Below are 27,930 nucleotides of genomic sequence, written 5' to 3'. Positions count from 1 at the left end.
TGTCAGCAGTTCAAGAAATTAGTCTGGTTTTATGTAGATTACTGTAATGTGGATTTAGAACTGTGATTTAGGCTGGAAAATATAATCCTTATATTACTTTACTCTAACCTATACAGTGACCGATCTGCCAACTCTGTTAATAATCTCTTTAATCTTTTCATGTAGGTGAAGAAGCAGGGATGCTAGAAGATATGGCTGTGGGCATTTCAGATTTGCAGAAAGTAATGTTTAAAGTAATTGAAGCCAAGTCAGAAGATTTTTTGCCTATTATAACTGGAAGGCGGTAAGAACTTTGTTTCTTGAAGCCCAGGAAACAAAGCTACAGTTTTAATCTGTAGCCCATGAAACCTAATGGTTTTCTTGTTGCTGAATTCTATTTTATTGAAAGCGCAATAGTTTTACTTTTCAGAAGGTGAGGTAGTAGGGATTCTAAAAGCCAGTAAGCTCTGGGTTACTCTCCTGATAAAAAGCTAAAAGTTCCAGTTACTAATACAAATTAATCAGAACAACGTCTATGTTGTGCAGAGCTGCTGGTGCATTATTCACACATAGATACTGAATCCTAGACAGGTGAAAAAGTCATTATTTACAAATGTGGTCTGTAACTGAGAAACTTTGGTTTTGAATGTCCCAAATTTCTATTTCAGTGTTTGAAATGAAATTGCAATTCCAAGAGTTAGGCCTTGATTGTTTTTAAGATGGAAACCAAAAAAATCAGATGCCACTTAGCATTCAAAACTTAGTAGTCACTTTTAAAAATGGAAACTTTTTTAGCTGCTGAAAATCCCACAGGACATATGCAGTCTCAGAAATCCTTGCACAAAATCACTTATCATTTATGAATCTCATGTAAGTACTGCTGAATATCAGGACATAAACTGCAATACTCCATTAATTTTGGCTATTTGAGGGTTAACAGGATTGGAATGGATTTTTCATCTTTATTATTATTCTAGTCTGAAGCTCCAAATGCTTTTATTTTTCAGAAATCGCTTCCTTAATAGTATCATTATTCTTACAATGACTGTAAATTAAATTCAGCTAAAATCAGCAACTTCTAGAAAATATATGTTCCCTCTGAAGGGGTCTTTCACCAGTGATTTACTTAATTATTCTGGATGATTGACTCTCACTGTATGGGCTTTTTGAGAAAGGATTGAAATAAATAACAGGAAGGCTGAAGTATCATAGGCAATACATTGGGAATAATTAAGAATAATTATGATGTGTGGATAAAACAGAAGAAATACATCCTTTGTAAATGACAGCAGTCAAAAATCCTGAAAAATCCAGCATCTGCATTTGCTGGTTTGCTGCCATTACTGTGGTACACTGAGCTGTCACAGCAGGAGGTCCTAGATTTGAACTTTCAGCTGCCTCAGGCATTCTGGATTGATGGAGCAGTCAGTGTTTAGGAAGAAGAACTACAGCCCGTGATTGCTGTACTGTACTTACTGGCAGATATTCACTGGATGGGATTGGTATCAGAAAAAAAAAATCTGTAAGGCTTATGTGGAGGAGTCCAATTATTTGAGCTGTGATGAGACTGCTCCTATCAAACAGCACTGGAAGTCAACCATAAAAAGAGAAGATGGTGAAAATCTAGTTATTTTCTAATAATTGTTTAAGAAACCCTCCATTTTTATTTTGGTTGTTATATGATATGGCTCAATAAATGAGAGTACTAGACTGTAAAAACGCAAGACAGAAAATCAAACTACAAATTCTAATTTTGAAGAGTCAGTATATTCACTTGTAATTGTTTTTTCTAGGGAAGTACTTAAACCTGACATTCTGTGTGCACAAACAAATCAATCCAAAGTGTGTGGCACTGTCTAGCAGTGCACTGATCTGCTGGTGTGGGTAGTAGATACCAGCCACCCAGGGGAGGTGAAATTCTGTTCAGGAACTCGCATTCTTTTATTACAGGCCAAAATAGGCACTTTTTGAACATTGTTTACAGAATCACAGAATATTTTGAGTTAGAAGGGACCCACAAGCATCATCAAGTCCAACTCCTGGCTCTGCACAGGGCTTCCCAAGAATTACACCCGGTGCCTGAGTTCAAGTGCCTCTTGAACTCCGTAAGGCTTGGTGCTGTGACACTTCCTTGGGGAGCCAGTTCAACCTGCTCAACCACTCTCTGGCTGAAGAAACTTTTCCTGACATCCACCCTAAACCTCCTCTGACACAGCCTCAGGCTGCTTCCTCCTGGAGTCGAGTCCTGTCACTGCTCACTGGAGAAAAGAGATCAGTGCCTGCCCTGCTGCTTCCCCTCCTGATGAAGTTATAACTGCGAGGTCTCCCCGTCAGTCTCCTCCTCTCCAGGCTGAACAGACCAAGTGACCTCAGCCACTCCTCATACAAGTTCCCCTCAAGGCCCTTCACCATCATCGTGGTCCTCCTTTGGACACTCTCTAATGGCTTCATGTCTTTTTTACATCGTGGCACCCCAACTGCCCCCAGCACTCGAGGTGAGGCTGCCCCAGTGCAGAGCAGAGCAGGACAATCCCCTCCCTTGCCCAGCTGGCAATGCTGTGCCTGATGCCCGCCGGGACACAGTTGCCCTCCTGACTGCCAAGGCACTGCTGACTCACATTCAACTTTCCACCGACCAGGACCCCCAGGTCCCTGCGCACAGTGCTGCTCTCCAGCCCCTCATTTCCCAGTCTGTCTGCACATCCAGGGTTGCCCCATCCCAGATGTAGAATCTGGCCTTTCACTTGTTGAACTTTCTACTACTGATGATTGCCCATCTCTCTAATTTGTTGAGGCCTCTGCAGGGCTTCTCTGACCTCAAGGGAGTTGACAATCCCTCCCAGTTTACTATCATCAGCAAACTTACTTAGCATTCCTTTGAGTCCCGCATCCAGGTCACTAACAAAGATGTTGAAGAGCACTGGGCCAAGGACGGAGCCCAGCAGAACCCCACTAGTGACTGGGCACCATTCTGATGTCACCCCATTCCCTATAATCCTTTGGGACTGACGTGTAAGCCAGTTGCTCACCATCGCATAACACGGTTATCCAACTGTGTGCTGGACATTTTGTCCAGAAGTATACTGTGACAGACTGTATCAAAAGCTTTGCTGAAGTCCAAAAGGGTTATGTCTGCTGGTTTTCCTAGATCAATTAGGTGGGTTCATTTATTAGAATGCAGCTCAGAAAGCTATATCCTGAGCTGCATCACAAGCAGTGTGACCAGCAGGTCAAAGGAGTTGGCTTTCTTTTCCTCTCTATTCTATCCTCATGAGACCCCACCTGCAGTACTGCAGGCAGCTCTGGGACCCCACATAAGAAGGATGTGGACCTATTGGAGACCAGAGGGCTTAATGAAGATGATCAGAGGGCTGGAGCATTTCTCATGGAGACAGGCTGAGAGACTTGGGAGTGTTCAGCCTGGAGAAGACAAGGCTCTGGGGAGACCTTACAGCATTTTCCAGTACCAAATGAGATTACAAGAGAGACTTTTTACAAGGGCATGGAGAGATAGGACAAGGGGGAATGTATTCAAACTAAAAGAAGGGAGATTTAGATCAGATGTTAGAGGAAATTCTTTGCTCTGAGGGTGGTGAGGGACTGAAACAGATTGCACTATGAAGTTGTTGATGCCTGAAAATGTTCCTAACCCAGTTGGATGGGGCTCTGAGCAACATGGTCTTGTGAAAGGTGTCCCTGCCCATGGCAGAGGAGTTGAATTTAGATGATCTTTAAGGTCCCTTCCAACCCAAACCATTCTATGATTATGCACATGAACTTTGAGGTATCATAGTCTCTTACACCATGTTATCAACAAAGCCTAAGACTGGACTAGCACTTAAACCCACACTGAAGTTATCTAAAACATTGCACTCAGCTGAAAGAAGAGCTGGGTAAAGAACCTCCAAGCTGAGTTGCTGTGACTGACCAAAGTCCATGTAAATTACTTGTTGTGGGTTTACTGCAATGAGTTAAAGGCGTGTGATTTTGGCCAACTCAGAACAGCTGCAGGATCCATGAACCTCAGCCGTGTAGGGGGTACCATTTAGAAGCATTCTACCAGGATTACAAGTGTTTGTCTATCTTCATACGTGATGATAACAAATATTAAAGAATAATGCAAAGAAAGTTAGAGAGGGATATTTTAAAGCAGTCCTGTTTAGGAAAATCATATACATTTAAATATTTAAAATCTAAATTTATACAGTTTCTTCCTCAATAGATGAAGATTTATTATTTAGTCTCTTAAAACACATGCTTGCTTTCTCCACTCTGTTTTTCTGAAAGGTCATTAAATGTTAAAAATTATATACTGATTTTTGCATCTCATTGGAAAATGTTGTACCCACCTAATCGAACTCCTGCCTAATAGCTCTGCACTGAATGTAGCCATGAAAGAGAAAGCATATGATGATAAAATTTACTATTATATTTATTTTTTTTTCTTTAAGTACAATCATAGACCTGTAAGATTTTTGGCTAACTGTTGTCAAACAAGTCCTCCAGATCTCCTCCAGTACTCCAGTACTACTTTGAATTGTTTCTTTTTTTGCCTCCATTTGACTTCAGTACTACTCCTGGACTTTCTAGACAGCTCTGTCTAGAAAGCTTTACGGGCTTTTCCTTCCACAAACAGAAACGCATTGTTTTCATTGTGCAATTGGTAGCAGACTTTGTCAAGTTACCAAGATTATCTCTGAGACTTCAAAAAGTGTTCTGAAAAAAAAAAAAAGACAAGGGGGAAGTCTCAAACTGTTCTGATACTAATTTATCATGCCTAAAGATCAGTATTTCTCAGTGTTCTTTCACATGCAGAGATTTGTAGTGATTTTGGGAGTAGTGAAATACAGCAATGCAGTAATTTGGTGGCAGTTCAGTTCTGTAGTGCATGCTCTTTGAATTAGACTAAACCAATCTTTCTTAAGCTCATCAAAGCACTCCATCTCCAGAGTGTTCTGGTAGCACTTGACAGCAGGCAGGAGGGCTCTCAGACAAGCTAAGAATTAATGCTGCTATGCAGAGATCATGGGAGCCACATTCTTTACTCTCCTTTTTTGCTCTCTATTTCTTTCACGTGGGTGAATTAATTAAACAAAACACAAACTTACCTGGGAAGCAGAACTATTTTGATTTTCCCTCCTCCCTGAGACATGTATTCTCCATGCAGGACTGATATTCCCTCTCAGTGGGGAACATCTGGCATTTGCTGAAAGATTGCATGCCAGTTCTAGCCTGTACTAAGCAGATGTTGCTGCCCTTGCTGAATGCAATTACATTGCAGTCACAGGTCTGCCTTGGATCCATTTTACTTTTTTCTCAGACATATGAGCAGGATAAAGTTTAAACATGACCACTGGCTCTCCCAAGTGAAATCTGTTTTTCCAAACACTTGAGCTGGTTCCAGTCATCCCTCAAGCTTGCTAAAGGTGTCAGAGCTACTGCAGAAACTGACATTTTTCTTCAAGGTTTTCTGTCTTTTTCTCACCCAAATTCTCCAGAGGGCATTTTTATTCTTTAGCAAGTATGTGATTGAAGAGTTGGAGGGACTTCATGATTATTTACATAGGTGCAAAGGATTATCTGTCTTAAATTTACATACAAAACTTGAGTCACTTCCTTGGCCTGGCTTCTGTAGGCAGAACAGATCTTCCTTCCTTTTTGTTGCTGTAACACCCTCGGTTGCTGGTTTCATATTTCAGATGTTCTCTGCAGGAGTGAAAATTTCAGCCTCCATTATCAGTCAGCCCTCTCTGATTAAAATACCAGATCCTGGAAACAAATGGGTTTTCTTCTAGTCTGTTCTTTTTTTTTTTTTTTTCCTTTTTTTAATTTAGATTGGTTGCTCTAACAATGAAAAGAAAGCAAATAAAAGCTAAGATAACATCACCCCATTGTTTCTGTTGTGGGGTGAGGCACCAGTTCTCAAAGGCAGGTGGAATCCTACTGGGGGCTTCCATGTGATCAGAATTTGGCCTGGCAGCCAAAGTAGCACATTTTTCATGAAGTCAGACCGAACACAAATATAAGCCCAGAACTGGTATATATCTCCAAAATCAGGATTCATGTTTGTGTGATGAGCCTTCAGTTATCATCTTCACAATTTTGTTGTTGGTGATGCTTTCTAGCCCCAGGGAGAAAATCCAACCACTGAAGAAAATGCGAGTTTCACTTTGGGTTTTTATGAAACGTTTTTGCTCATATTACTTTTAGAGTGGATACCAGATCAAGTTGTGACTTTGGAAGCAAGTTGTTTTTGTAACTCAGCAAGTTGCATTTTAAGAGTTGAGGTATTCATATTGATATTTTGGTAGCAGAGGACTTTTTTGCTGCTTTCATCCTGATTTATATATCTCTATTTTCACTTCAGTAAAGTTAGTTTATAGTTATACACAGTTATACCTGCCTTTCTTCATATAGCTTGGTTATGGTCTTAAAACAAGCAAGCTGAATTATCCCTTTTTATGGTTCAATTAAGGGAAAAAGGGAGGGATTTGTAAGTTTGCACATTCTCTATAATTTTGGAAGATTATTTTAAGCAGACCACTCAAGAACCCTCTCCTTATTCTTGTTTTATATTTTTCGTAGTGAACATTACATTATAGAGGTCCAACTTCCAGCAAAGATGTTTAAGCTGCTGCCACAAGAGATTAAAGAAGGAAAGCTGCTTCGCATGTATCCAGTGCTCTTTAATGTTGGAATCAATGAACAGCAAACACTGGCAGAGAGGTAAGAAAAAGTCACATTTCATTTTCTGTGCAAGTACTCCATGCTGGTACAGGATATCTCTCAGGATTAGAAATAAATATTTTTTGTTATTTGCTCTTGGAAAATCTCACATTGACTCAGTGTGTATTTTCAATGGTATTAAAGGAAATAAACACAAGCTATGAAGCAATGTAGAACAATAAAAAAGTCCAGATGAAGATAAGACCATAAGCAGGGCTTCATTTCACATAGTCAGTGCCATGTTTCTCTTGGATACAGATGCAAAATATTTCACAGATGCAGAATTTTTTTTGTATGCAGTACTCTGAAATTCTCAAACAAGTTTGAAAATTCAAAGTTCTTAAGAAGGTGTTGAAGAGTCTGGACAAGTGATAAGCTAGAGAAATTGTCTCCGTTTTTTAGGGCTTTTTCCCACAGTTGTGGAGTGGTAGTTAATAATAGGGAATTCATTAGTAGTATGTTTGTAGAAATGTGAAGGCTGATAAAGTTCTGATGTGTTATTAGTACTCCTCTGCAACAGCTTGTTGGAAACTAATGAATTAGTATAATAATAGTCAAAGTTTCACAAATGTATTAATTTTCTCTTCCAAGAGAAGGGTATCTGTCGGTCATATTAAATTACCATATTTGTGCAGTGCTAAAACTGAAAGGTAGAAGTCAAGATGTCAATACAGACAGCTACTTTTTAAAAACTTTTTTTTCTTTTAGCTGCTTTTATTAACAGAGCATCCAAAATACATAATACTTATCTTTAGCTTGCGTTTGCTGTAAGCCAAAAGCTTATAGCAAAGCTGTAGCTGGAGTGATAGAGGGAGACAGTGAAAATCCTTAACCTGGATAATAGGCAAGAAGTTAAGCACCACAAGATTTCACCTCCTGCTCATTGTAGACAGCCAAGTAAAATCAGTCTCTTAAAGAAGTCTACTAAAGAATGCCATCAGGTAGCTTTGTGAATGTTTATGGAACACTTTTCCAAGTTGAGTGGTGATATGTGAGAAAATTTAGGCAGAAAATTGAAATGGGAGACATAGACTGAAACGAAAGACAGAAAAAATTGGCATTTTACTGGTGAAAGAGTTGGATAGTTGGTTAGAGAACTTGGGAACTTCTTGAAAATGAAAAGATGTTGTTCTCGATGCCATAAAGAGGAAAGCGTTGAGAGCAGTGATATGGCCAAACTCATAATGAGCAAAACCAACAAAATCAGTCATGACAGTTCTGAATGGGGCACTCAAAAAATGAGAGATAAGACATGAGGTGGTAACCAAGAAGCAGGCCAGTGGGAGCTTACATGTGTGAGATAGGTGGGAAGGACTGAGTGTTACCAGTGTTCTGAGGAAAAATTTGACAAGGTTTAGAAATAGCCTGATTACCTGGGGGCTTGTAGAGGAGTTGGTATGAAAAGATGCCTGGCTTGCAAGTGAAGTGGTAGGAGGTATTGTTCCTGGTGGTCATTTTACATTGTGCACAAAGAAAGCCATGAGAGAAAACATAATAGCCACATATCTATAAATATGGATATGTACTAATATCTACCAAGCAAATAAGTTCAATGCAGAAGCAGCTTTTCTGTATGCAGTTACAGTCTGCTTTTGTCTTAATTCAAAATATTCCTTAACTTAATCCTAAAGTTGTACATTTGTTTTTGAGACTGAAAACACTGCACATGATTTTTTGCTAAAAATATGGAGGGTTTTGTGGGATAAAGAACATGAGAATATAAAAACATTTTTTTGGCAAATTTCTAGGAAATGTTACTCTATTAGAAAAAAAAAATCTTTTTATTTGTTTTTTGATAGAATACACTTGACCGTATTTCTGATTTAATAGAAACATTCTCATGTGACAATGCAGCAATGGCTATTGAGGAAGTAGTCACATCTTCTCCCTGTGCCCCATTGAAATATTTGCTTCCCTTGTACACAATGTAGCAGTATATTTGGTGTCTTCTGATCTGTGTCCCCTTCTCTCTACCTGAGTTTCTCACTTACCTGCCCATGCCTCTCTTCATGTACTCCTCCATTTCCATTTCAAAGCTATTTTAAAGATGAATTGCAAAAACTTGGCCCTAACTGCCACAGGGACATTCATGTCTTTACACTCATATCTCCTGTAGTACCGTGAGATTTATTTTCTTGGCATGTGAAATGTGGCTGTTGTAGAAATCTTGATCTCAGAGAGAAAGATATTTGTTTTTATAGCTATAGCTAGTTTGTAGATAAGCTTCTCTTCCATCTTGTGTCACTTCAATATTGTCCAGCTCTTAGAGAAATTAATATGCTTAAGCAACAGCTGCACTAAGAGATGGAGGAGTTGGTATTCTCTGCCTATGGTACCATTTGAAATTCCCCAAAAGTGCCTTTCCATTTATTCAGGATTTGTGAGGGCAAAAACCAAAAAAACCCCACCAAACCCAAACACCAATAAAAAAAAAAAAAAAAAAAAAAAAAAAAAAAAAAAGTGCCTTATTGCATGCTTGTAAATAGATTGCTTTGTTAATGAACTTTTGGAAGAAGTATGCATCAGTGATGATCTCATTTCCAAAAATTAGTTCCAAAGCATATAAGAACTTAACTACTGCATGTTTGACAAAATCTAATGCATTCAGCACTATAAGACAAGTAATATAAAACCAAAGTTATTTCTTTATGCAAAGAATTAATTATGAAGGATAATTTTTTTTGTTGTTGTTTTTTGTGGGTTTTGGTTTTTTTTCATAATTTATTGTGTATTTTCATAGGTTTGGAGATACCACTTTGCAGGAAAACATTAACCAGGAAAACTTAGAACTTCTCAAGGAATATTACAAGTTATTTACAGAAAAAATGCCTCCTGATTGTGAGTACAAAATAATGCAATGTCCAGGTGGCCTTGAAAAACTTTGATGGGTAAAAGGTTATAAGACAGTAATATTAGCAGAATTCTATAACTTGTTCCATACAATTAAACATTTTGTATCTGTACATGACCCTGTTGATCTCAAGAGAGATTCCAGGCTGAGTGTCACAGCAGAAACTACAGAGAAAATGAAACAGAGGAATGATGAACTGAATGGCTATTTTAAGTTATTAAAATAATAAGTTTTTTAATATTTCATGTAGAAGACACTCTGTGCCTACTGTATTTGGACAGAAATACTTGGTGGGAAATTTCATCAGCTTCAGTCATACCCTCTGTTCTTATTTGGAAAATGTGTTGAGGTTTGGTGAACCACTGAGAACTCTGCAGATGCAAATACAAGCAATGAGCCACATCATCATTATGTGAATAACAAGGTTTCATTAGAATAGGCCCTGTATTCCACTTCTATAGAAATTCCGTATTATAAACATAAACAGTACTATGCTGTTACTCTGATTGCCAAAAGCAAGGACTGAAAAAACATTCACATCAATCTAATCCTGTTAGTTTTAATGCCCAAACTACAAACTATAGTCCCAAATGTTGCAGATTTAACAGCCTGATTTTTAAATGCTGTGTAAAGCTTTGATAAATCACATGCGTATGAATACGTTTATCTCTTATATCAGGATGACTTAAATTTGTTAATAATTTTGACAGAAACAAAAGCTTTCTTCCTGAATGGTGGGCAGGATACCCATCCATCCACTCACAGACCTAGTATTTCTAGGATGCCTACAGAGAAATTCATACAACAAGCTGGGTGATTAATTTAGGGGAATCTTGCCAAGAAAATATCCTCAAAAAACTAACCTCATTCAGGTTAGGACTAAGGTAGATCTGCTACCTCATACATGGATTTTATTTTATAAAAGCAAAAATTTGCATGCAGATAGTATTGGCTGCTTTTCATTTACAGAATTTAAGCTTGTACTGCCTTCCTGCAGGATTGTTACTGAGCCACACAGTTCCTGGACTTCTTTCAGACTGTGAAGGCTTTTGAGAACTAATCTTGTCTAGTTCATAATGTATTTTCTGGTTATTATAACTTTCTTGCTTTTTTCTCTACCTTTAAAAACTGAGTCTCTTCTTTATACAATTTCTTACAGAACACAAAGCACCTTTTGGTTCCACTGCCCTTACCAGTAGCTCCCTGCCAGCATACAGAATCCCCCTTTTGCCTTGGAGAAATGTGCCTTTTAAGCCAGCCCCCTGGGAAAAAAGTGAAGCTCTCAAACTTGTTCATTTAGGGGAGAACTTTAATCCCATTCTTGTTCCCCCACCTCTGGAAGACAAATTTCCATACAAGGCTGGCAGCAGCCCTGGTGCTGAGGCCAAGTGAGAGGCATTCAATATTGATGGCTCTTTGATGGTTTTATCCCACCTATCCAGATAATTTCCTGTAGTGCCAAATCTGTGCTACAAAATAAATGCGGGACTGTGTTCCCAAAGCTGTTAGTTCCAAAGAGTGCTCATAAAGCCCAACAGAATTTGAGGACTCGCAGCCCTATTTGCCAGGCTGTTGCATCCACTCTTGGCAGCCTCCCTGGCCTGCTGCTTCATTCATATATTCCCTTTCAAAAAATTCAATTTTCCACTCCCAGAAAGGTATTGCCACCTTTCCTGTTAGTTTTCCTCTTGTGTCTGTATTGCCAATATTCTTGCTTGTAACTAAGCATCCACTGACTTTCTATCTTCTTTAATATGAGCATACACTTCATCATTTACCCATTTCTTAACCTCTTGAATTCTTTTAGCAGAAACTTAAAATAAGAGCATGTTTCCAGCAAGATTCCTACCAAAAATGCTGACCAAATATAGCTCTGATTGAAGCACCAAAATGGCACCACTTTTATGGAAATGCTAAGGATAGTAGGAGTCCAAAAATATAAGATTGTTGTTTAGTAGTATATAATGAAAACAACAAGGCTGTTTGGTATTTCCAGGCTCCTCCCCCTCATAATCTATAAGCCTGATTTGGTGGTTTAATACTGTGGGAGACCCAAGGGGTTTAAGCAATTGATCATTTCCAGTCAATGAGCGTGACTCATTTGCCAGTTCTATAAATTAGGAGACTCTTGCTGTACCTGTGGTGCAGTCACCCCTCTGAGATGTCGCATTTTCTGCTGTGAATGAAAGGAAAGCTGCCTGGAAGGAATAAATTGTTTAGTGATACATCTGCATAATCTCAAAGCATCTTTGTAATTGTGTGCTCTATGTATTAAAGAAAAAGATGCACCCATTAGTGTAATAATCTAGCAGAGTGTGATGTGTTTTTATGTGCTCTGCATTATCTAAGTGTACAGTCAGAACTTGTAATACACAGTTAAAACAATCCGCATTGAAATTGTTGCAAAACAGATTCTGGATGTACATTTTCCTCCCTATTTCTTTTTTTTGTTGTTTTTTTGAGTTTTTTTTTTTAGACAGCACAGTATGAGTGAAGCAACTTATTTCTTTTTGAATGTATTTAAATTACTTCTTACTATGAATCATGGATAAGGGAAACTACAAAATTTATTAGATGTAAAAGGTAAAAGCCTGTTGAGGGATCATTCCAACTTGGATCATGTTAGGAGAATGGATATTGAGCTTCATTAATACTTCCCTCATTTTTATTCTTTCAATTGAGTATAAGTCTTTGGGCTTGGGTTTGGGGCCTGGATTGTGTGGTTTTTTTTCCTTTACTGGATGGACAATTTACTTTCTTTGCTTGAAGAAACTGTATCCATTGATTAATTTAGTTTCAGTTTGTTTTGCTTGATTCTGACCCCTTTTTTTGGTGATAAATATAATTAAAATTCTTTTTACTTTGCCACCATGAGAAGAAATCATTTCAGAAAAAGATTCTGCTTGTTTTTATTGATTTTCCAAACTAGTGAAGATAAAGGTAACATTAGAAAAAATGCACCTCTATATACATATGAAATAGAGGGAGAAATTAAATTGCTTACTCTTGAATTTTTGCTAGAGATGTAGGATAAATTAAACTTGTACTTAAATGCCATACCCAGAACAAGCAGGTAAAATTTTGGATTTTAAGTAAACTTGAAATTGACTTGAAATTTTCTAGTTCAAAATAAAACCCCACTTAATTTCAGGAGAAATATACTTTGTTACTTTTTAGAGGGGATACTTAGTGCTGTTTAACCCTTATGTTATATTATATAAAAATCTAAGGCACATTTCAAAACAATAATTAGATGTTTCAATTTGAAAACAAAACCAAAATTTTTGACTTTAAAATAAAAAAACATCCCATCAAAGTAGGTTGTAATACACTCAAGTTTTGTTTTCTGATTTTTGTGTTCCAAAACAAAGCTGTAAATAATAGACCTGCTCTTTACCATAAGCATTCTTTAGTCAGGACAACCATACCATCAGCCTTATCAAAATGAGCAACTTATCATCCTTTTTTTTTCCAGGTTTACCACATTTTCAAGAACAAAATGATTTAAAGATATTGCTAGAAAGTCTTAATCAAAATATCCAGGCCAAAAAGAGAAAGAATGTAGAAATCATGTGGCTGGCTGCAACGGTAAGCTCTCTTGTTTCAAAGAAATTGATGAACTAATCATGAATTCATTTTTATAAGCTTGCTGATACTGTAAATGCAACGGATTTTAAGGATATGATTGGAGAACTCACTGGTTAAAGGAGGCAGATGTGCTGTAATAGTTTTTAATGTACTTATTCCACTCATAAATTTATCTCTTCTTCTTCCACCTAAATTGCCGACAATTTCTTCTTCTCACTTTTTAACCTGGTAGAACCTGCTAGAATTTGAGCAATTTGTTTAATTTCCATTCTTTGATAATATAAAATTACTCAAAATAATTTCTGTTTTTAGTGTCCTTGAGGTATGATGTGGGAAATGATTGCTTGCTCTGGTTTTTTTTTTTTTGGTTTTTTTTTGGGGTTTTTTTTGTTTTGTTTTGTTTTTGTTTGTTTGTTTGGGGTTTTTTTTGTTTTTTTTTTGTTTTTTTTTTTTTGTTTTTTGGGGTTTTTTTTTTGCTATTGCTGCATTCAACTTTTGATTTTCTGTAATTGAATTAATTTCACAAGTAACTTGTCACAAAAGACATGCAAAGGACAGACAATCAGACACAGGGAGAACACAAAGAAAATTGTTTATCTAACAGTGATTAATACTTACTTTACTTTTCCCCCATAATTCCTTTCTGTTTCCCAATTCTGTGGGGTTTGCACACACAGTACAGTGCAAAAAAAAAAAAAAGTTTTTTACATAAAAAAAAAAAGGCCAAAAAAACAACTCTTAGATGTTTATAAAGAGCTCAAGCTTTTCAGGAATGCGAAATTCAGCCATGTAGTTGTCTTATATTTAGAAAAATACCCTTGGTATCTCTGCCCCCTTACACCAGCAGAGAGTTTTTGGTATCTACAGAAAGTGAAGCAAGGCTTTGTGTTTTGGGCGACTTTAAAATGTATATACCCTTCAAGGCAAATAAATATTTCATACAAAATTATTAATAACATCTTCCATTACTTTTTTTTTACATTAATTTTAACACCAGGGAAAAGACAGTCTTAACTGTAACTTTGTATTAATTAAAGTGCTGTAACTTTCATATTACTAATAACATTTTGCCATGTGGTTAATAAATATTATCACATGCTATTGCAGTATAATTCCTTTGTAAGGAAAAATATGTTTTTCTTGCAGCACCAGTCTTGCAATTACTATGAAACACTGCTTTTAAAAAAGTAAAAGATACAGTACAAAATTATTTACATAAGAATATGCTACATCCTTGGGTATAGAAAGTTGTATTTTACCATCTATTTGGGGTTCCCTGAAAATAATTTCATGGGTAAAAAGCATTCTTTGGACATATAGAGTGTTTCAGGTTTTTCGTTCATGATATTCTATTTCTCTTTAGGTTCCCTTACTTCACCTTTCTGAAATGTGTATTTCTTCTGAAACATAGAGTCAAACCTCATGTCTCCACACATGGGGAGTCCTCAACAAGTCTGGTTCCAGTGATCTACACAGTGTTATTCTATATTCCATTTATTTCTTGAAAAAGATGTAAGAATAAAACTTTGTCAGTGCAGTAGCTGTGAATATCACTTTTTTATTGCAGTAGGTGTACGAGATTCCACGTATGTATCTGTACCTGCATGTAATCCCTGATAAAATTGGACTGTAAGAATAAATTTAATAGAAGTTGTCTTTTTCCTCTCCTCCTATGTCTCCCTACATCAGAGCCCATCACTCATCGAGAATAATTACCTGGGATTTTTTACTTTATTTTTTTTATGATTTTTTAATATTTAAAATTTTTTTTAGGACTCATTCACGTCAAATAGCCCCCATGAATCATGGACTTCCAAAGATACTAGTGCAAAGAGAATTAATCTCTTCAATTATAGAGTTAACTTCTTTCACACCGTTATTTAAGAAAATTATCATATAGTACTTGTTTTAAATCCCAGTGCAACTGTTCAAATTTTTAAACAAATTTAACTTTTAAAATTTTAAATTATAGGATAGAAGAAATACTCATAGGTTCTCCTTCACTATCCTGTACCTCTTTGGATTCTAAGTAATAATTGATTCCCTTAATTGATTCCCTAAATTAAACTTTTGAGATTGCCTCACCATGGTATCACAAAGAACTTAAAGGCTCTAAGTATTTTCTGATTTAAATAGAATTTAATAGTATTTATTGATTTTAATAGAATTTCTGAGAATGCAATTAGCAGATGAAGAAACACTTATTTGCTGAACTGACATTGTGGAGATCATGTTCCAGTTCATCCTGCAAGCTCTCTCATGATAGCCGGTGTGGAAAGTTCCTTTTTGTGATTACTGCTGTAGTTTTTTGCCTTAACCTCTTCTCACAAACATTTTGAGGTTTAAACTTCAAAATTATACCTATGATTCTCCAGGGATAGGTGTAAGCAAAGTATTACCTTTTCCCAGGACAAATTATATCTGGGGAAAGGTAGACCCACACTTGGGCACAGCAGCTCTCCTTAAAATTTTTCATTTTCTAGTAAAATATTGTTTGAAACTGAAGTATAAACTGATAGAATGTTACAATCACCGACTGATTCTTAAGGGGAGTAATCATCCTCCAAAATGTCGTTTCCTTTATGTGTTATAACTTTTTTAAATATAAGTGAAAGTAGACAATCCATGGCAGTCATTTGTGTTAAACTTTATTAATTGTGATCCATACATTGAACAGTTTACCTGTTGAAAATAAAAACTATATAAGTTCAGATGTGTCTGACTCCATACCGTCACAAGAATTTAATCTGCATTCATCTTTGTGAGTTAAGACTTATCAAGGTTTTTCTTTATTTATTAGGTATTCAGACAATTAAGCTTTAATTTAACAGGGTGGTTGCTAGATTAAGTGAGGAAACAGTGAAGGAATTGTTTCTTTTCTAGTTATAAAAAAATTTCTTTTATAGTTATAAAAATCCTATGTCAAATTCAGGAATTTAATGTACCGGTACTAACTTTTAATAGGTGCTTTCTTCTTGAGAAATGCTGTAGCTCTCTGGATGCACTTTCTGGGCTTGCAGAGTAGTTGGGGCTGCACAGCCTGCCGGGTGGAGAATAATTGCTAACCTGTGGGGCCTGTCTGTGTTTCAGATTTGCCGGAAGCTGAATGGAGTGCGCTTCACCTGCTGCAAAAGTGCCAAAGACAGGACATCCATGTCAGTGACGTTGGAGCAATGCACCATCCTGAGGGACGAGCACCAGCTGCACAAAGACTTCTTCATTCGGGCACTGGATTGCATGAGGAGGTAGGTGTGGCTCCATGCACTTTGAGCTAGGCCAGGACCACCAGCACAGAGGGTCTAAGGCTGGTTCTAAATGCCCAGCAGAGCCCAAGCCTGGCTGAACAGCAGCCTGACTGCTGCTAAGTCACCTCTGGAGTGCAGGGTCTTTGCAGCTGTGTGTTTTATCAGTAATTGACAGTTTCTGAGATAGATAGATAGATAGATAGATAGATAGATAGATAGATAGATAGATAGATAGATAGATAGGTGAAACCTTGCAAGGGTCAGTGAGTGTAGAATCTGAGCAGCAGTCTGAACAGCAGTTGCTTTAAAAAAGTTATATTTCAGTTTTGAGGGTATTTTAAAAATATTTGCACAGTCATTAAATAATGTGTTCAACATCTACACAAATATTGAGACAGCAAAAGAAACGTTTGTTACAGATGGCAATTCTTACTAGTCTGTGTTATTGAAAAGAAACATCCAAGTAGGTTTGGGCTGGTGGTGTTTGCCATTAATAAAATCTTTACTGTGCTTTAGAAGAAGATAATTAAAATATGTTTTATTCTAAATTGCAGCTATGCAGAAATTGAGTCTGGTGTTATCAGGAATGTGTAATTAAAAGATGTAAAGATTTCTCATTACCTGAGTCTTTGATGAATAAAAAACTTTCTTGAGTAAACAAGTTTTGATCATAAAATTAATCCAGATGCTAGATTATCTAAAGAAACTTTCATCATTGTTTTAATGAGCTTGATCATATAGTTTTAATCATATAATAACAGTTTTAACCATATTGTGTATAGGAGTTTTAAAATATGTATCCCCAACACTAGAATAACATATAGCAAAGATCACTGCGAAACTAATAGAAAATATTTTGGTCAGCCTGCAAAGAAGTAACTGAATCATATCTTGGACATTTGTGAAACACAAGTTGTTTGTATGGTGGATTTGTAAAGATCATAATAAGTAAACAATCATGTTTACAGTCTGTAATGGGTAATTCTGGACCTTCATATTTATTATTGCCAAAATAGATACTTAACGTATTGATTAATACTATAGGTTTACCCATATAAACCCTTTGTCCTTTGGCAAAGATAGCTGTTCTAAAGAAAAAAGGTAATTTTATAAAGAGTAAATGAGCTGAGGTGGCTTAGTTGTAAGTTCAGTTCACAAGGTGCTGCTAATGCAGTGAGATGTGGTGTGTTGAACTGAGCTGTATCGTTCTGGATGTATTGTACCTTGCATAAATCCCTCTGTAGTAATTCACTGAGTGAATGAGTTTTGTGCAGTCTTTCATAACTACATGTTTTATCATTAATGAATTCTGAGTTTTCTGTGTTAAATTTTGTTTGTTGGCATTTCAAGTGCTTTTTTTTTTTCTGTTATGTCTCCAATAAATATAAAAGTATGTAAGCTACAGTAAGTTACCAGACACAGGAAAACTAATTAATTACACAAAATCACCATAATGTTAGAATAGCATTGAGTAGAGTAATAGATTGGAAAATTTTCACAGACATAAACATAATTTTAAAAACCCTGAACTTGTTCCTAAAAAAATCTAGTAGGTTTTTGTAGATCAAAATATAAATTATTTTGAGTGGTTTTATGTCATGTGACTGATTTGAAAGTTGAGAAGATGAACACATTAGTGATATTTGCAGGCAACAGTAATTTGAAGTCACAAAAGAATGGTGTAAAGGCAAAAAAATCTGAATAATACTTAAAAATTAAACAAGCAAATGGTTATATGATGTTGAAGCACCATTACAAAAATGTAAAATCTATCAGTTATGCTGTAGTTTCAAACAGACAAAAGCTTTAACCTGCTCTTACCCTGTATATGAATTTCAGAATTGAACTAAAGTAGGTGAAAAATGTTGTGGATAGGGGGCGATGACTTTGACTTGGGTGATAGGATTGTCTGAGGATTAAAGCAAAGGCTTTGCAAGTAGTGCATACAAAATAATTTGCACCCTCAGGATAATAAAGAAAGAAAGCTAACTATGCTAGTTGCTATCAGTCTAACATTGTTCACATAACTAGAGGTTTAAAAATAAAAGTGAAAAAAACCCCAGCCAAATTACTCTTTTCCCCTCCCAAATTTATTCTTTTCCCTCCCCAGATACTCTTTTTCCCTCATGAGTTGGCCAATGAAAGCCCAAAAATTCAGAACAGAAGAGTACAAATGTCAAATGGGAGCACAGCACTTCACCCCACAGTGCTCCCAGTAAGAGTTGGTCTAGCAGTTTAAGATGTATCTTTGGATGGGGAGGGTTTTGTATCTTTGCTGCTATTTTCCAAAACAGGGTTATGCAGATACAAATTGAGCAGGGACTGCTGCTCACTCCCCTGGGCTGTAGTGTCTCTGGAGCAGTGTTAGAAGGGACACAGCACTGCTGCCTGGGTGGCCTGGTAGGGATCCTCCCGCTGGGCACTGCTCCTGTTTGCAGATGCAGAAAGGAGCATCACAGAGAAAGGCATTCTGAGACAGCAAACGGGGAAGGAAAGAACAGATAGGCAAAGGAGAGGAGAAAAAAACCTTGATTTCCACAGGTGTTTTAGCTAAATGTCCTATATTTCACTTGAGGAAAGTTCAGCAACTGTGTTTTTGAGGTTTTTGTGAATGAGGTCAACAGACTTGTTTGGTAGCCATTGTTGCACTTGTCCTTTTGTAGTTTCTTTTTTATTTGATTACTTTTGCATCATTCTTTTTTATTTGATTACTTTTGAATGCTGTGCATTTCTAAAATTTACATTAGGTACTTTTAGAAGCTTTTAGAATGATTTTCACATCTAAAAGAACCTATTTTCTTTCAAGGGCAGACAGAGAAAAACTATTTGCTGTTTAATTTGCAATTTTAGCAGTCTTTTCCCCAATGAATCTTCTCTAGATCACCTTGTTAAACTTTGCCAATCAAATCCCTTTGTGCTGATTGCCACAAATTGCTTTTAAGCCTTTCAAAAGAACAAGTAGAATGAAAAATTCAATTTTAACCTCCAGAATCCTAACAGTTTGGATTGATCTTTGAAAGGCTTCTTTTAAGAGTTAACAACAAGAGGTAGAGACTACTGTGAAACTAAGTGAGCTGTAGATGATTCAAAAGCAGACTTTATTGGAAATGCCATAATTTTGAGATATGAAAATTATAAAGATGCCTGTGCAGCTGTTAGACTTTTTCTTTGTCTGCCAGTGATGACACAGCTTTTGCTGTTGGAAAAGGGAGGCATGTACTTACAGGTTCATGCTTTCTTGCCACCAGAAGCCTGGAGATGCTGGACTTCTGTGTGCTGCTGCTTTTCAGTTTCTTCAGGGTCCCCAGAATTTTGAGCAATCCAGAACTGATTCCCAAAGTTTCAGCATATTTACTTTGGTGTACATTGCATAACTCTGTTTTGGAAAATACTGCCTGTAGCTGTTTTTTTAATGACAGCTTGTAAGTGGAATTGTTGTCTTTTAGTGGCAAACGGTACAATGTTTGTTGCTTCTTTATAAAAAAAAAGGCTGTACAGGAATCCTTCTATTAGTTCTACATTTCACTTATGAAAAATGTGGTGAATGAAGCAATGATGGGAATGCATGCTTTATCATTTACAATATGTAATAGATGGCTTTGTCCTCAGTCATAAGTCTGGCCATTATGATGCTGCAATTGATGTGTACCTGAAGCAGCCATTCTATAAATAATTCCACATATTATAATTTCCTTGATATAGGTTTGTGACTTCCATTGATCTTAGTGACATGCATAGTTCAGAATGAGGAAAATCAATATATCATCCTCTCTATATCAAGTGCTTGTAATTCACATCATATTAAAATCCTGTTTATTTAGTGTCTGCCACTTCCAAGTCACTTTTTACAGGCATCAATATTCTTATTTTTCCCTTCACCCATACATGAATGTTTCCTATCATTCAGTGTTAACTCTATTCCAAGAGACAGAGAGGAATAAAACTGATTTTCCTGAGTTCATTGCGGTATCTGTCACATGATTCTCTTTTTTTGTCTTTAGAGCTGGCTGCTGTTAAGGGAGAATGGACCCTTGTGGGCAGCGCATAATGAAGCAGCTCTGTAAAAAAAAAATAGATTTTTTTTTTCATTTTAAAAGTTTATTTCTTTTTTGAATCTATTTGGCTTTATTATTTCAATGACAGGATCCCTTTTGGATGCTATGGATAGTGAATAACTTCAGAATCTCCTATCATTGAGCATGTTTCCAATAAAACCTCAATGTAGTAACAAACAAAGGAAATGACAAATCCACTGTCTATGGTGAATCCTCGGCACACCAGCTGTCATGTATTTCTGACATTGAATACAAAATTTGACTCAATGTGGGACACACTGTTTCCACTTGAAATGATTAAGGCTATTTCAGGGTATTTTAGATAAATTGCCTATCAAAAATCTGACTGAAGCACAAGTTCAAAGAATGAATGATCTGGACTACAAGTATTGGGCTTTTGATGAGCCAGTTATGAAGAAAATATCTCCTTTTTTAAAGAGCTGTTTGAGGACAGCTTTGCTTAAAATGAGTGAGTTGAGGAAGAGGAATAGCTGTAATAGCCTCTATAATCAGGGACTTCCAGGTGTTCTGGGTGTTGAGGTGGACCTTGGCCAGGGAAGAGCCTGTACTAAACACCAGAGCTATAATTGTCGCATGGACTAGGAAGGAGGAGCAAAGGGATGGGATTAGAGACAGGGATGATCCATGTGCAAATCTCTCTGTGCCTGTCACCCATCTCCCAGCTTTCACCCTGCCCTTCTGAGCTTGTGACAAGAGATGCAGCACATGAGGAGTCACACAGAAGAGGCACAAGTTCTCCTCTAACCTTTTTCCTGGCCCATCTGACCTTCTCCACCTTTTCTTTTTTCATTTAAAAGTATTACCACAGTGCAAACAAAACTTTAAAAAGGCAAGCCTGACTTCCAGTATAGATTTTTACATCTATAGAAACTTAGAAACTTAACATCTCTATTTTGAGGTGGAAACTGTAGATGATTTGCATCACCTGATATACTGATAGGAGCCTGGGCATTAAGTAACAGCAAAGTCCAGTTTTGATGCATTGAACTGCCATCCATTTTGTTTTCTAAAATTAAATTACTGGTTTGAGGTTTTTTAGTCACCACAGTGTGCAGAGGAAAAGAAAACAAAATGGAGAGAGGTCGCCACAAGGTGTAATGAGGGTCAATGCCATTGGACACCTTGCTGGAGCTTTTTAGAATTAAGGTCTAATTCTGACCATCCTTCTGGAAGGAGGAGGATTATAGACAATCACTGTGAGAAAAATATCAAACAGTAGTTGAAAAGGCTTTTATATTAGAAAATCTAAGCTTTTCTAATGTAACTTTTGAATTTCACAGAATTTAACTTTACAATGTATCTTTAAAGTGAGTCTCAGATTGTAAAGACTTAAACCAAGGAAAAAAAATAAAAGAAAGGTAACACATGCACACTTTATTTGCACTCTGGAAGGTCCTGAGGTTCAGATGTATTACATAGACAAACTAGGCAGTATAATTGGCAGTTGTTTTGTAATATAGCCTCACACTATATGAACCAATTTTGTCTGCTTCACTGGGTCAGATGTTTGAGTTCATGTTCTCTAGCTGACTGCAGAAGTTTCGTTCTCCTGGACCTCATTTCTCCAAATTCTTCCTAAGTGCTGTTTTCAGACTTCTTTCTGATCAACACCCTAGTCAGAGTCCCAAAAACTCTCTCACATGATCTTTTTCATCTTCCTCTTTTTTACTACACTTTTGCTTGAATATTTCCCTCCTTTCTCCTCTGCATGTATGGCTGCCTCTTTCTTCTCCTGTTCAGAGTTTGGGCTCTGGCCTCAGTCACAGCACAGAGAGAACAGCAGAGCCAATCCCCTGCCTCATGGTTTTGGCTTCATGTTATAGTAGTTATCCTCTGCAAGGGAAAAGAATAGCAAGGAAAAGCCTTATCCAGCTCCTTGACCTGGCATATGTTGAATCCTCAAAGTATGTACCTGCTGAATTTTAAAAAGGCTTTGTTAGGAAGAGATTTGAAAGTCTTGCAGGAGCATGCTCTTGATAGTTGCATCTCTCACATCTTTATTATCTTGGTGCAGAATATCAAACCCTGTTCTTCAGCATGGGGGTACTAGTAATTCTCTCAAAAAAATGGGGGGGGGGGGAAGCTGTATTTTTTTCTTCTCTAAATGACATTGTAAGTTTGAATTTTGCCATTCAAAATGAGCTAACAATTATGAGTAGACTCTAAATGGAAAGCATTGTGTAGCCTTACTTATAATTACCTTTCCCCTGGAACTTGTGATAATATTCTTGGGCCAATCACTTGGGAGGAAAGGGTGTTCAAGGGAAAACACTGAAAACCTTTGCCACTCTTTACAAAGAATATTTAGGGAAATGACTCAGTCTACATCGATGTAGCAGGCAGTAAGCAAGAATTCTGAAATAATGCTTTGGTTTTTTGTCAGTGCATGAGGGGAAGGTAGAGCCAATAGAAATCTGTATTGTCTCTAAATTTTGACATCGGTGTTTGGGGAGTCAGTCCTTGAAATGCTCCTTCTTCAGTGACTACTTAGGGAAGGTGAGCTCTTCAAGAGGACTCAGAACTTGACAGTAAATTTTATATAATAGGAATACATACTAATATATCAATTGCCGTATACAGTATTTTACTGTATATTAAAATAAGTTCATTTTCAGTTGAAAAAGAAAATTTTAGGCAATTTAGGTTTCAGCTTTGTGACAAGAAGCAGCCCTTGATTCCCTGTGATCTTTTTGCTGAAGGGCTCCTTTTCCCTTTGGCTTCAGGTTGTGTGTGCCAGAGTTCTCCAAAGAAGAACTCAGTCAATGGAATTCCAATCAAAAACATGCCCTATTCTGAGTATTCAGCTCTGATTTGAACTTTTTATTTCTCACTGAGATATTGATGAGGTAAACAATCTGTTAAGTAGCCCAAAGTTGTATTTGTCATATCTTGATCCGAATGAAAGTACAGAGAACTGAGCTTTGTCTTTGCTCTCTGTGAATATTTTAATTATTCAGTATAGACAGTGAGAAATATATGAAATTAATTACCATGTGCACTCTATGGTCACTTAGTTTTTAAAACCAGCCCAATGAAAAAAATTTATCTGATAAATTTCCTTTCCCATTTAGTGCCACAGTCTGTGTTTGGATGCTTAATAGCGCAAAAGTTAATTTTAGCACTGCATTTGATTAATTACAAAACAAAAACAAAAAAAAAAAAAAGGAAAAAGCTTCCTAAAAACCTCTTCCAATGGAAAGTGTTTCTGTCACTTTTGCCATACATATATTGCAGGCCCGTAGTTCTGGATTTCACCTGTCATGGTTAGACTAGCATGCAAGTAGTTAGATTATTGTAAAATATTGTTTGGTGTTCACTTTTGAGATTCTTCTAGTTGTTTATAGAAAACTTCATTAATTTTCTCATTCATTTAGTGCTTTATTGCTTATTTAGAGCTTCCATGAAAAACTAGGTCTTAGCACAAATCAACAACCAGATGTATTATAATCAACAGACTGAGTAGTACCAGTTTTCTTCCTGTTATATTTCACTTTAATTAAGATTTCCTGGAAGAGTGTGGGAAATTCCTGTATGCATGCTTATTATCTGTTGAAAATCCAAGTCCTACAGCTGAATTACCATGGCTTTGGCCATGTTCAGTTAAATCTCAGGAAGAACAACACTGCCAAGTCTAAAATCTAGATAAGAAAGAAGCAGGAAATGAGAGTAAGAGGGCAGTAGTAGCATACAATAGCTAGTTAAAGCTGTCAAAAATGGAATCTCTACAAGAAGTTCTTGGCCTCTAAAACAGTGTTCATCTCAGAGTAATATAACTTGGACAGGGAGGGCTCATAACTTCCTGTCTGCAGTCCCAGCATCCTACAGACTGTCCAAAGGTTGGAGGGGGCACACAAAGAAGCAACCAGCTGCTCTTCCAAAAAAGGTCGTTTTGTAATAGAAGATTCTGCATTCGTTCAGGAGAAAGATGATGGAGTGTCAGGCTACAGCTCTGGCTGGCTTGTGAAAGAAGCAGGTAACAGACACTTCTAGGTTTATCTTTCTCTCATTTTAGACTCCCTTGGTCCCTTCATAAACTTAGTTTCTTTTTGTAGGAATGCTCCCTGGCTTGGATAATTATCTCTTCTTGTCCAGCACCCTGGTTTCAGTTTTTTTTCATAAGTTCCATCCCTTGCGATGCTGTGCTGACTCAGGGCCAGCCACCATCTCCAGGGACTGGCCTAGTGCTTATTATGAACATGACATGAGAGAATCCAGCATTCAATCTCCATATTATCTTTCTCCATTTATTATTATTATTATGCATTCATAAGGCAACCTGGCACATTATGTTATACAATTGTGCTTTCAAGTAGTTAGGGTCCTATTCAATTTCAGACACTGGATCTGAAATTTTCTATTATCTCAGGTTCTTTAGGGAAGGAATCTAAAATCATACTGGATACCAAAATAAAAGGAGAGATGTAATTGTGTGTCATCGTCACACCCCTCCTATTTTATAACCATAATTTGAGGAACTGTCTTCAATGTATGGGGGTTTTCTCCCTTCAGTCTGCTGCTGTTTTCTTTTTCCAATAAGCATTTCCCTGTTTCTTACTCTCTTGCAGTAACATCTTGGTGTGTGGTATTTTTATAGAAACTCTTTTGACAGTGGCCTTTCTCAGCTTAGCTGAGGGAGTTAGTTTTAGTAGTAGTTTCTACTTCTTGCTTTCTGTTGCTTTCTGTGGCAGCTCTGGTTTGGTGAGTGACATTTCATAAGTGTGTCCTTATTATTACAGCAGCCACTGGTGACCTTTCACTGGAATAGCTGGCAGCAACAAGTTCTTTCTCAGTGTTTACCTGCAGTACAAGTCCTGGTAGCTGTTTGCAGTGGACCAGAGGAGTTTCCATTTGGATTATTATGTACCTATTAAGTATTTCCTACTTCCGTGATGTTATCTGCAGTCAGTTGGAACTAAACCCAGTAATGGAGCTGGGAGATAATTTTGGGAACTTGCATTCTTAATAGCAGAAGTCTCTCCTATAATTTGTGTGAATAGGAAGCACGTGTTTATAATGAAGTTAATGCAAAGGAAATGTTGGAGTCCTCCCAAAGTGCACAGCCAGCTCCACAGTTGACTCCTAATGCTAGAACAGTTAAAGTAGTTTCTTCAGCCTTGGGACTTAGTGGTGCTGCAGTTGTACTGTGGTTCTAAGCATACCCCTAATGCCAAAATCGCTGGGCACTGCTTTGGCTGTGCATCTGCAGTGCTGTTCTTGTGCCCTGGTCTAGGTTTACTTCCCTGCCAGCTTGTCTCCTCTCCCCAGCCTGGATGTTGCCATGTGTGTATTGTCTTCCAGCAGTGGGAAAAGCACCTGGCTTTTCTCCTCTGTTGGAGACGCTCCTAATGCTCCAGGAAGGTGCCAGAGCAAGTTTCTACCACTGCAGAATCTTTTGATTCCAGGCAAGGCTTAGCCAAGATTTGAAGTCCCTTAGACCAGGGAGATCAGAGCGTGGGAAGGGAATCACTGTTTCCTCTCTCTTATGTTGAGGGATGACATACTTTGGTATATGAACCAGCCTCTTTGTTAGGTTACTTCTTACTGAGGCAGACAATGCCTCTGCATGTGGTACTCAGGAACTTCACTTATTGTTCTTTGAAATTATTGTGTAGTACATATATAAGAAATCTTCCTTTTCTGCCCCTCTCATTCATCATATGGGTTTCATGACATATCATCAGCTAATTTCATGCTACAGCCTCCCCTTGACTGCTTATTTCCTTACACTAGTGAGAACATTGTAATGTTTGAGCCTTCTTATCCCACATTTCAATTTAACTGAACTCAGTCCCTGTGCCCAAAGAGGGAATGCACGGATTCCTGTTCCTTCCCCTCACACCAAGAGCTAGCATGTACCCTTTGCTTCTAGAGAAAGACAGGCTAAAAAGGCATCAGCTAGTTATTATCAGCAGTAGATCAGTGAGATACACCTGACTTTAAAAAATATATATATTTACTCTTCAGCCCCACTCCAGTCAGCATTTTTCAGATTTGAGAAACTTGTTTAGATTACTAAAACACTGAAAAGTCTAAGGTGTAATCTGATCACACAGTCATGTATATTTTATAAAACCCTGTTGTAGGATCATCTGGTTAGTAGTTTGTTGGGTGAACTGACAGGTCTGATGAAAATATATAATTGCTGTCAAAATAATGGTGGGTTTTATATTTGTTTTGCAAAAATCATTACGAAGTTGGTGATTCTTTAATTTAAATCCCTTTATAACTCTTTCATAACTGGTGACAGCAGAGCACCTACAGAATACCAAGTAATCAGCTCAGAAAGGATTGCAACTTCCAGCAACCTGCCTTGTGGTGGTGTGGTAAGTAGAGTATGTGAGGGTCCAGAGTAGTTTTTTGTGGAATGTTTTTCATGTTTTTAGTTTTGTTTCTTTTGGGTTTTAGCTCATGTAGTTTAACCAAGACTGGCATGGTCTCTGTTCTAAGTTTATTTCTGCTAAATGGCTGTTACATTGAAAGCCTCAGGAAAGCAAATAAAAATGGCTAAACTGGCACTGTGGCAGAGGCATTATTGGTTGGTTTTGAAGTGATCAAAGTAGCATCACGCAGAGGCAAGCAGCTACAACAATATCCCATTCTCAAAGATCCATTAAATGATTCTGAAAATGCACAAGAGACTGCTTTGATAATATTAGTTATAACTGGTTCAAATATTTATTCCATTTGTACTTTTTTAAGTCAAATGTTTTTTTACTTAAAAAGCTTGTAATTGACAAGCAAAGGGTGAGAGAAAGAAATACACTTGTATCTCTTTCAATTTTAAAGCATGAGAAAACTAGTATAGAGGTGCCAAGTCCCTTATGACCTCATAGTCCTTCCTTTGTTCGAAATTAAATTTGAATCTACTTTTTCTTTCAAAGGGCCTCTTCTCATAGACTGTTTTGCTTTAAATAAGAGTCCTGTTGCTGTATTTGAATGTGCAATAGCAAAGCTTGTAAATAATGTTCATTCCCTTACTGACATTCACTATTCTGCATATTACTAATTCTCTTTTCACACTCCTTTTTGCTACTTGTGTTCATGCTGACATAGCAAGTGCAGCAATGCTGGCTGCACAATTCAAGGCTCTCTGCCTTCTGGACATTGCTGAACTGGTGTGTAAGCTTCTGAGTGTTGACGGATAGTCTTCCCTCAACATGATCCTGAATAAAGTCCTCTCTTGCTTTCCTGCTGCGTGGTCACCTCAGGGAGAAAGCTGCTCCCTATGTCACCTTTCTCTATAAAAATGTGCTACCACAATGGTATTATCAGCAAATTTGTAGACAATCACTTTAAACTTAGTTTGACATTCATTTGCCATGTGAAGAGGCTTTTTGAATTTATTTTTAAAGTAAGTTGGCATATATCAGACCACTATGATGCTGTTGCATTTCTCTCTTGTGCCCTGGAAGCAGCCCAAAATGTGCTGCCAGGCAGAGGTATTTTGCTTTTGCTTCTGTAGGAT

General features: G+C 37.2%; 1 protein-coding gene across 7 annotated transcripts in view; it reads left to right on the top strand.

The window, feature by feature from the left end:
• INPP4B (inositol polyphosphate-4-phosphatase type II B) overlaps nt 1-27,930 on the top strand; it is a 157,268-nt gene that overhangs the window by 72,243 nt on the left and 57,095 nt on the right. For 4 of the 7 annotated variants that reach the window (XM_041461780.1, XM_041461777.1, XM_041461782.1 and 1 more), the window contains 6 exons: nt 166-283; nt 6,565-6,705; nt 9,446-9,543; nt 13,032-13,144; nt 16,235-16,389; nt 26,716-26,788. In XM_041461780.1, the coding sequence (XP_041317714.1) occupies nt 166-283; nt 6,565-6,705; nt 9,446-9,543; nt 13,032-13,144; nt 16,235-16,389; nt 26,716-26,788 (698 nt within the window). The remainder of the gene's footprint in view (nt 1-165; nt 284-6,564; nt 6,706-9,445; nt 9,544-13,031; nt 13,145-16,234; nt 16,390-26,715; nt 26,789-27,930) is intronic. The other 3 variants (XM_041461781.1, XM_041461778.1, XM_041461783.1) reach the window with 1 other exon arrangement.

This window comes from Pyrgilauda ruficollis, unplaced genomic scaffold, assembly GCF_017590135.1.
Source record: "Pyrgilauda ruficollis isolate IOZ18807 unplaced genomic scaffold, ASM1759013v1 scaffold154, whole genome shotgun sequence".
Lineage (NCBI taxonomy): Eukaryota > Metazoa > Chordata > Aves > Passeriformes > Passeridae > Pyrgilauda > Pyrgilauda ruficollis.
The sequence above is the reverse complement of the archived record's forward strand: the minus strand, read 5'-3'. Positions and strand labels throughout refer to the sequence as shown.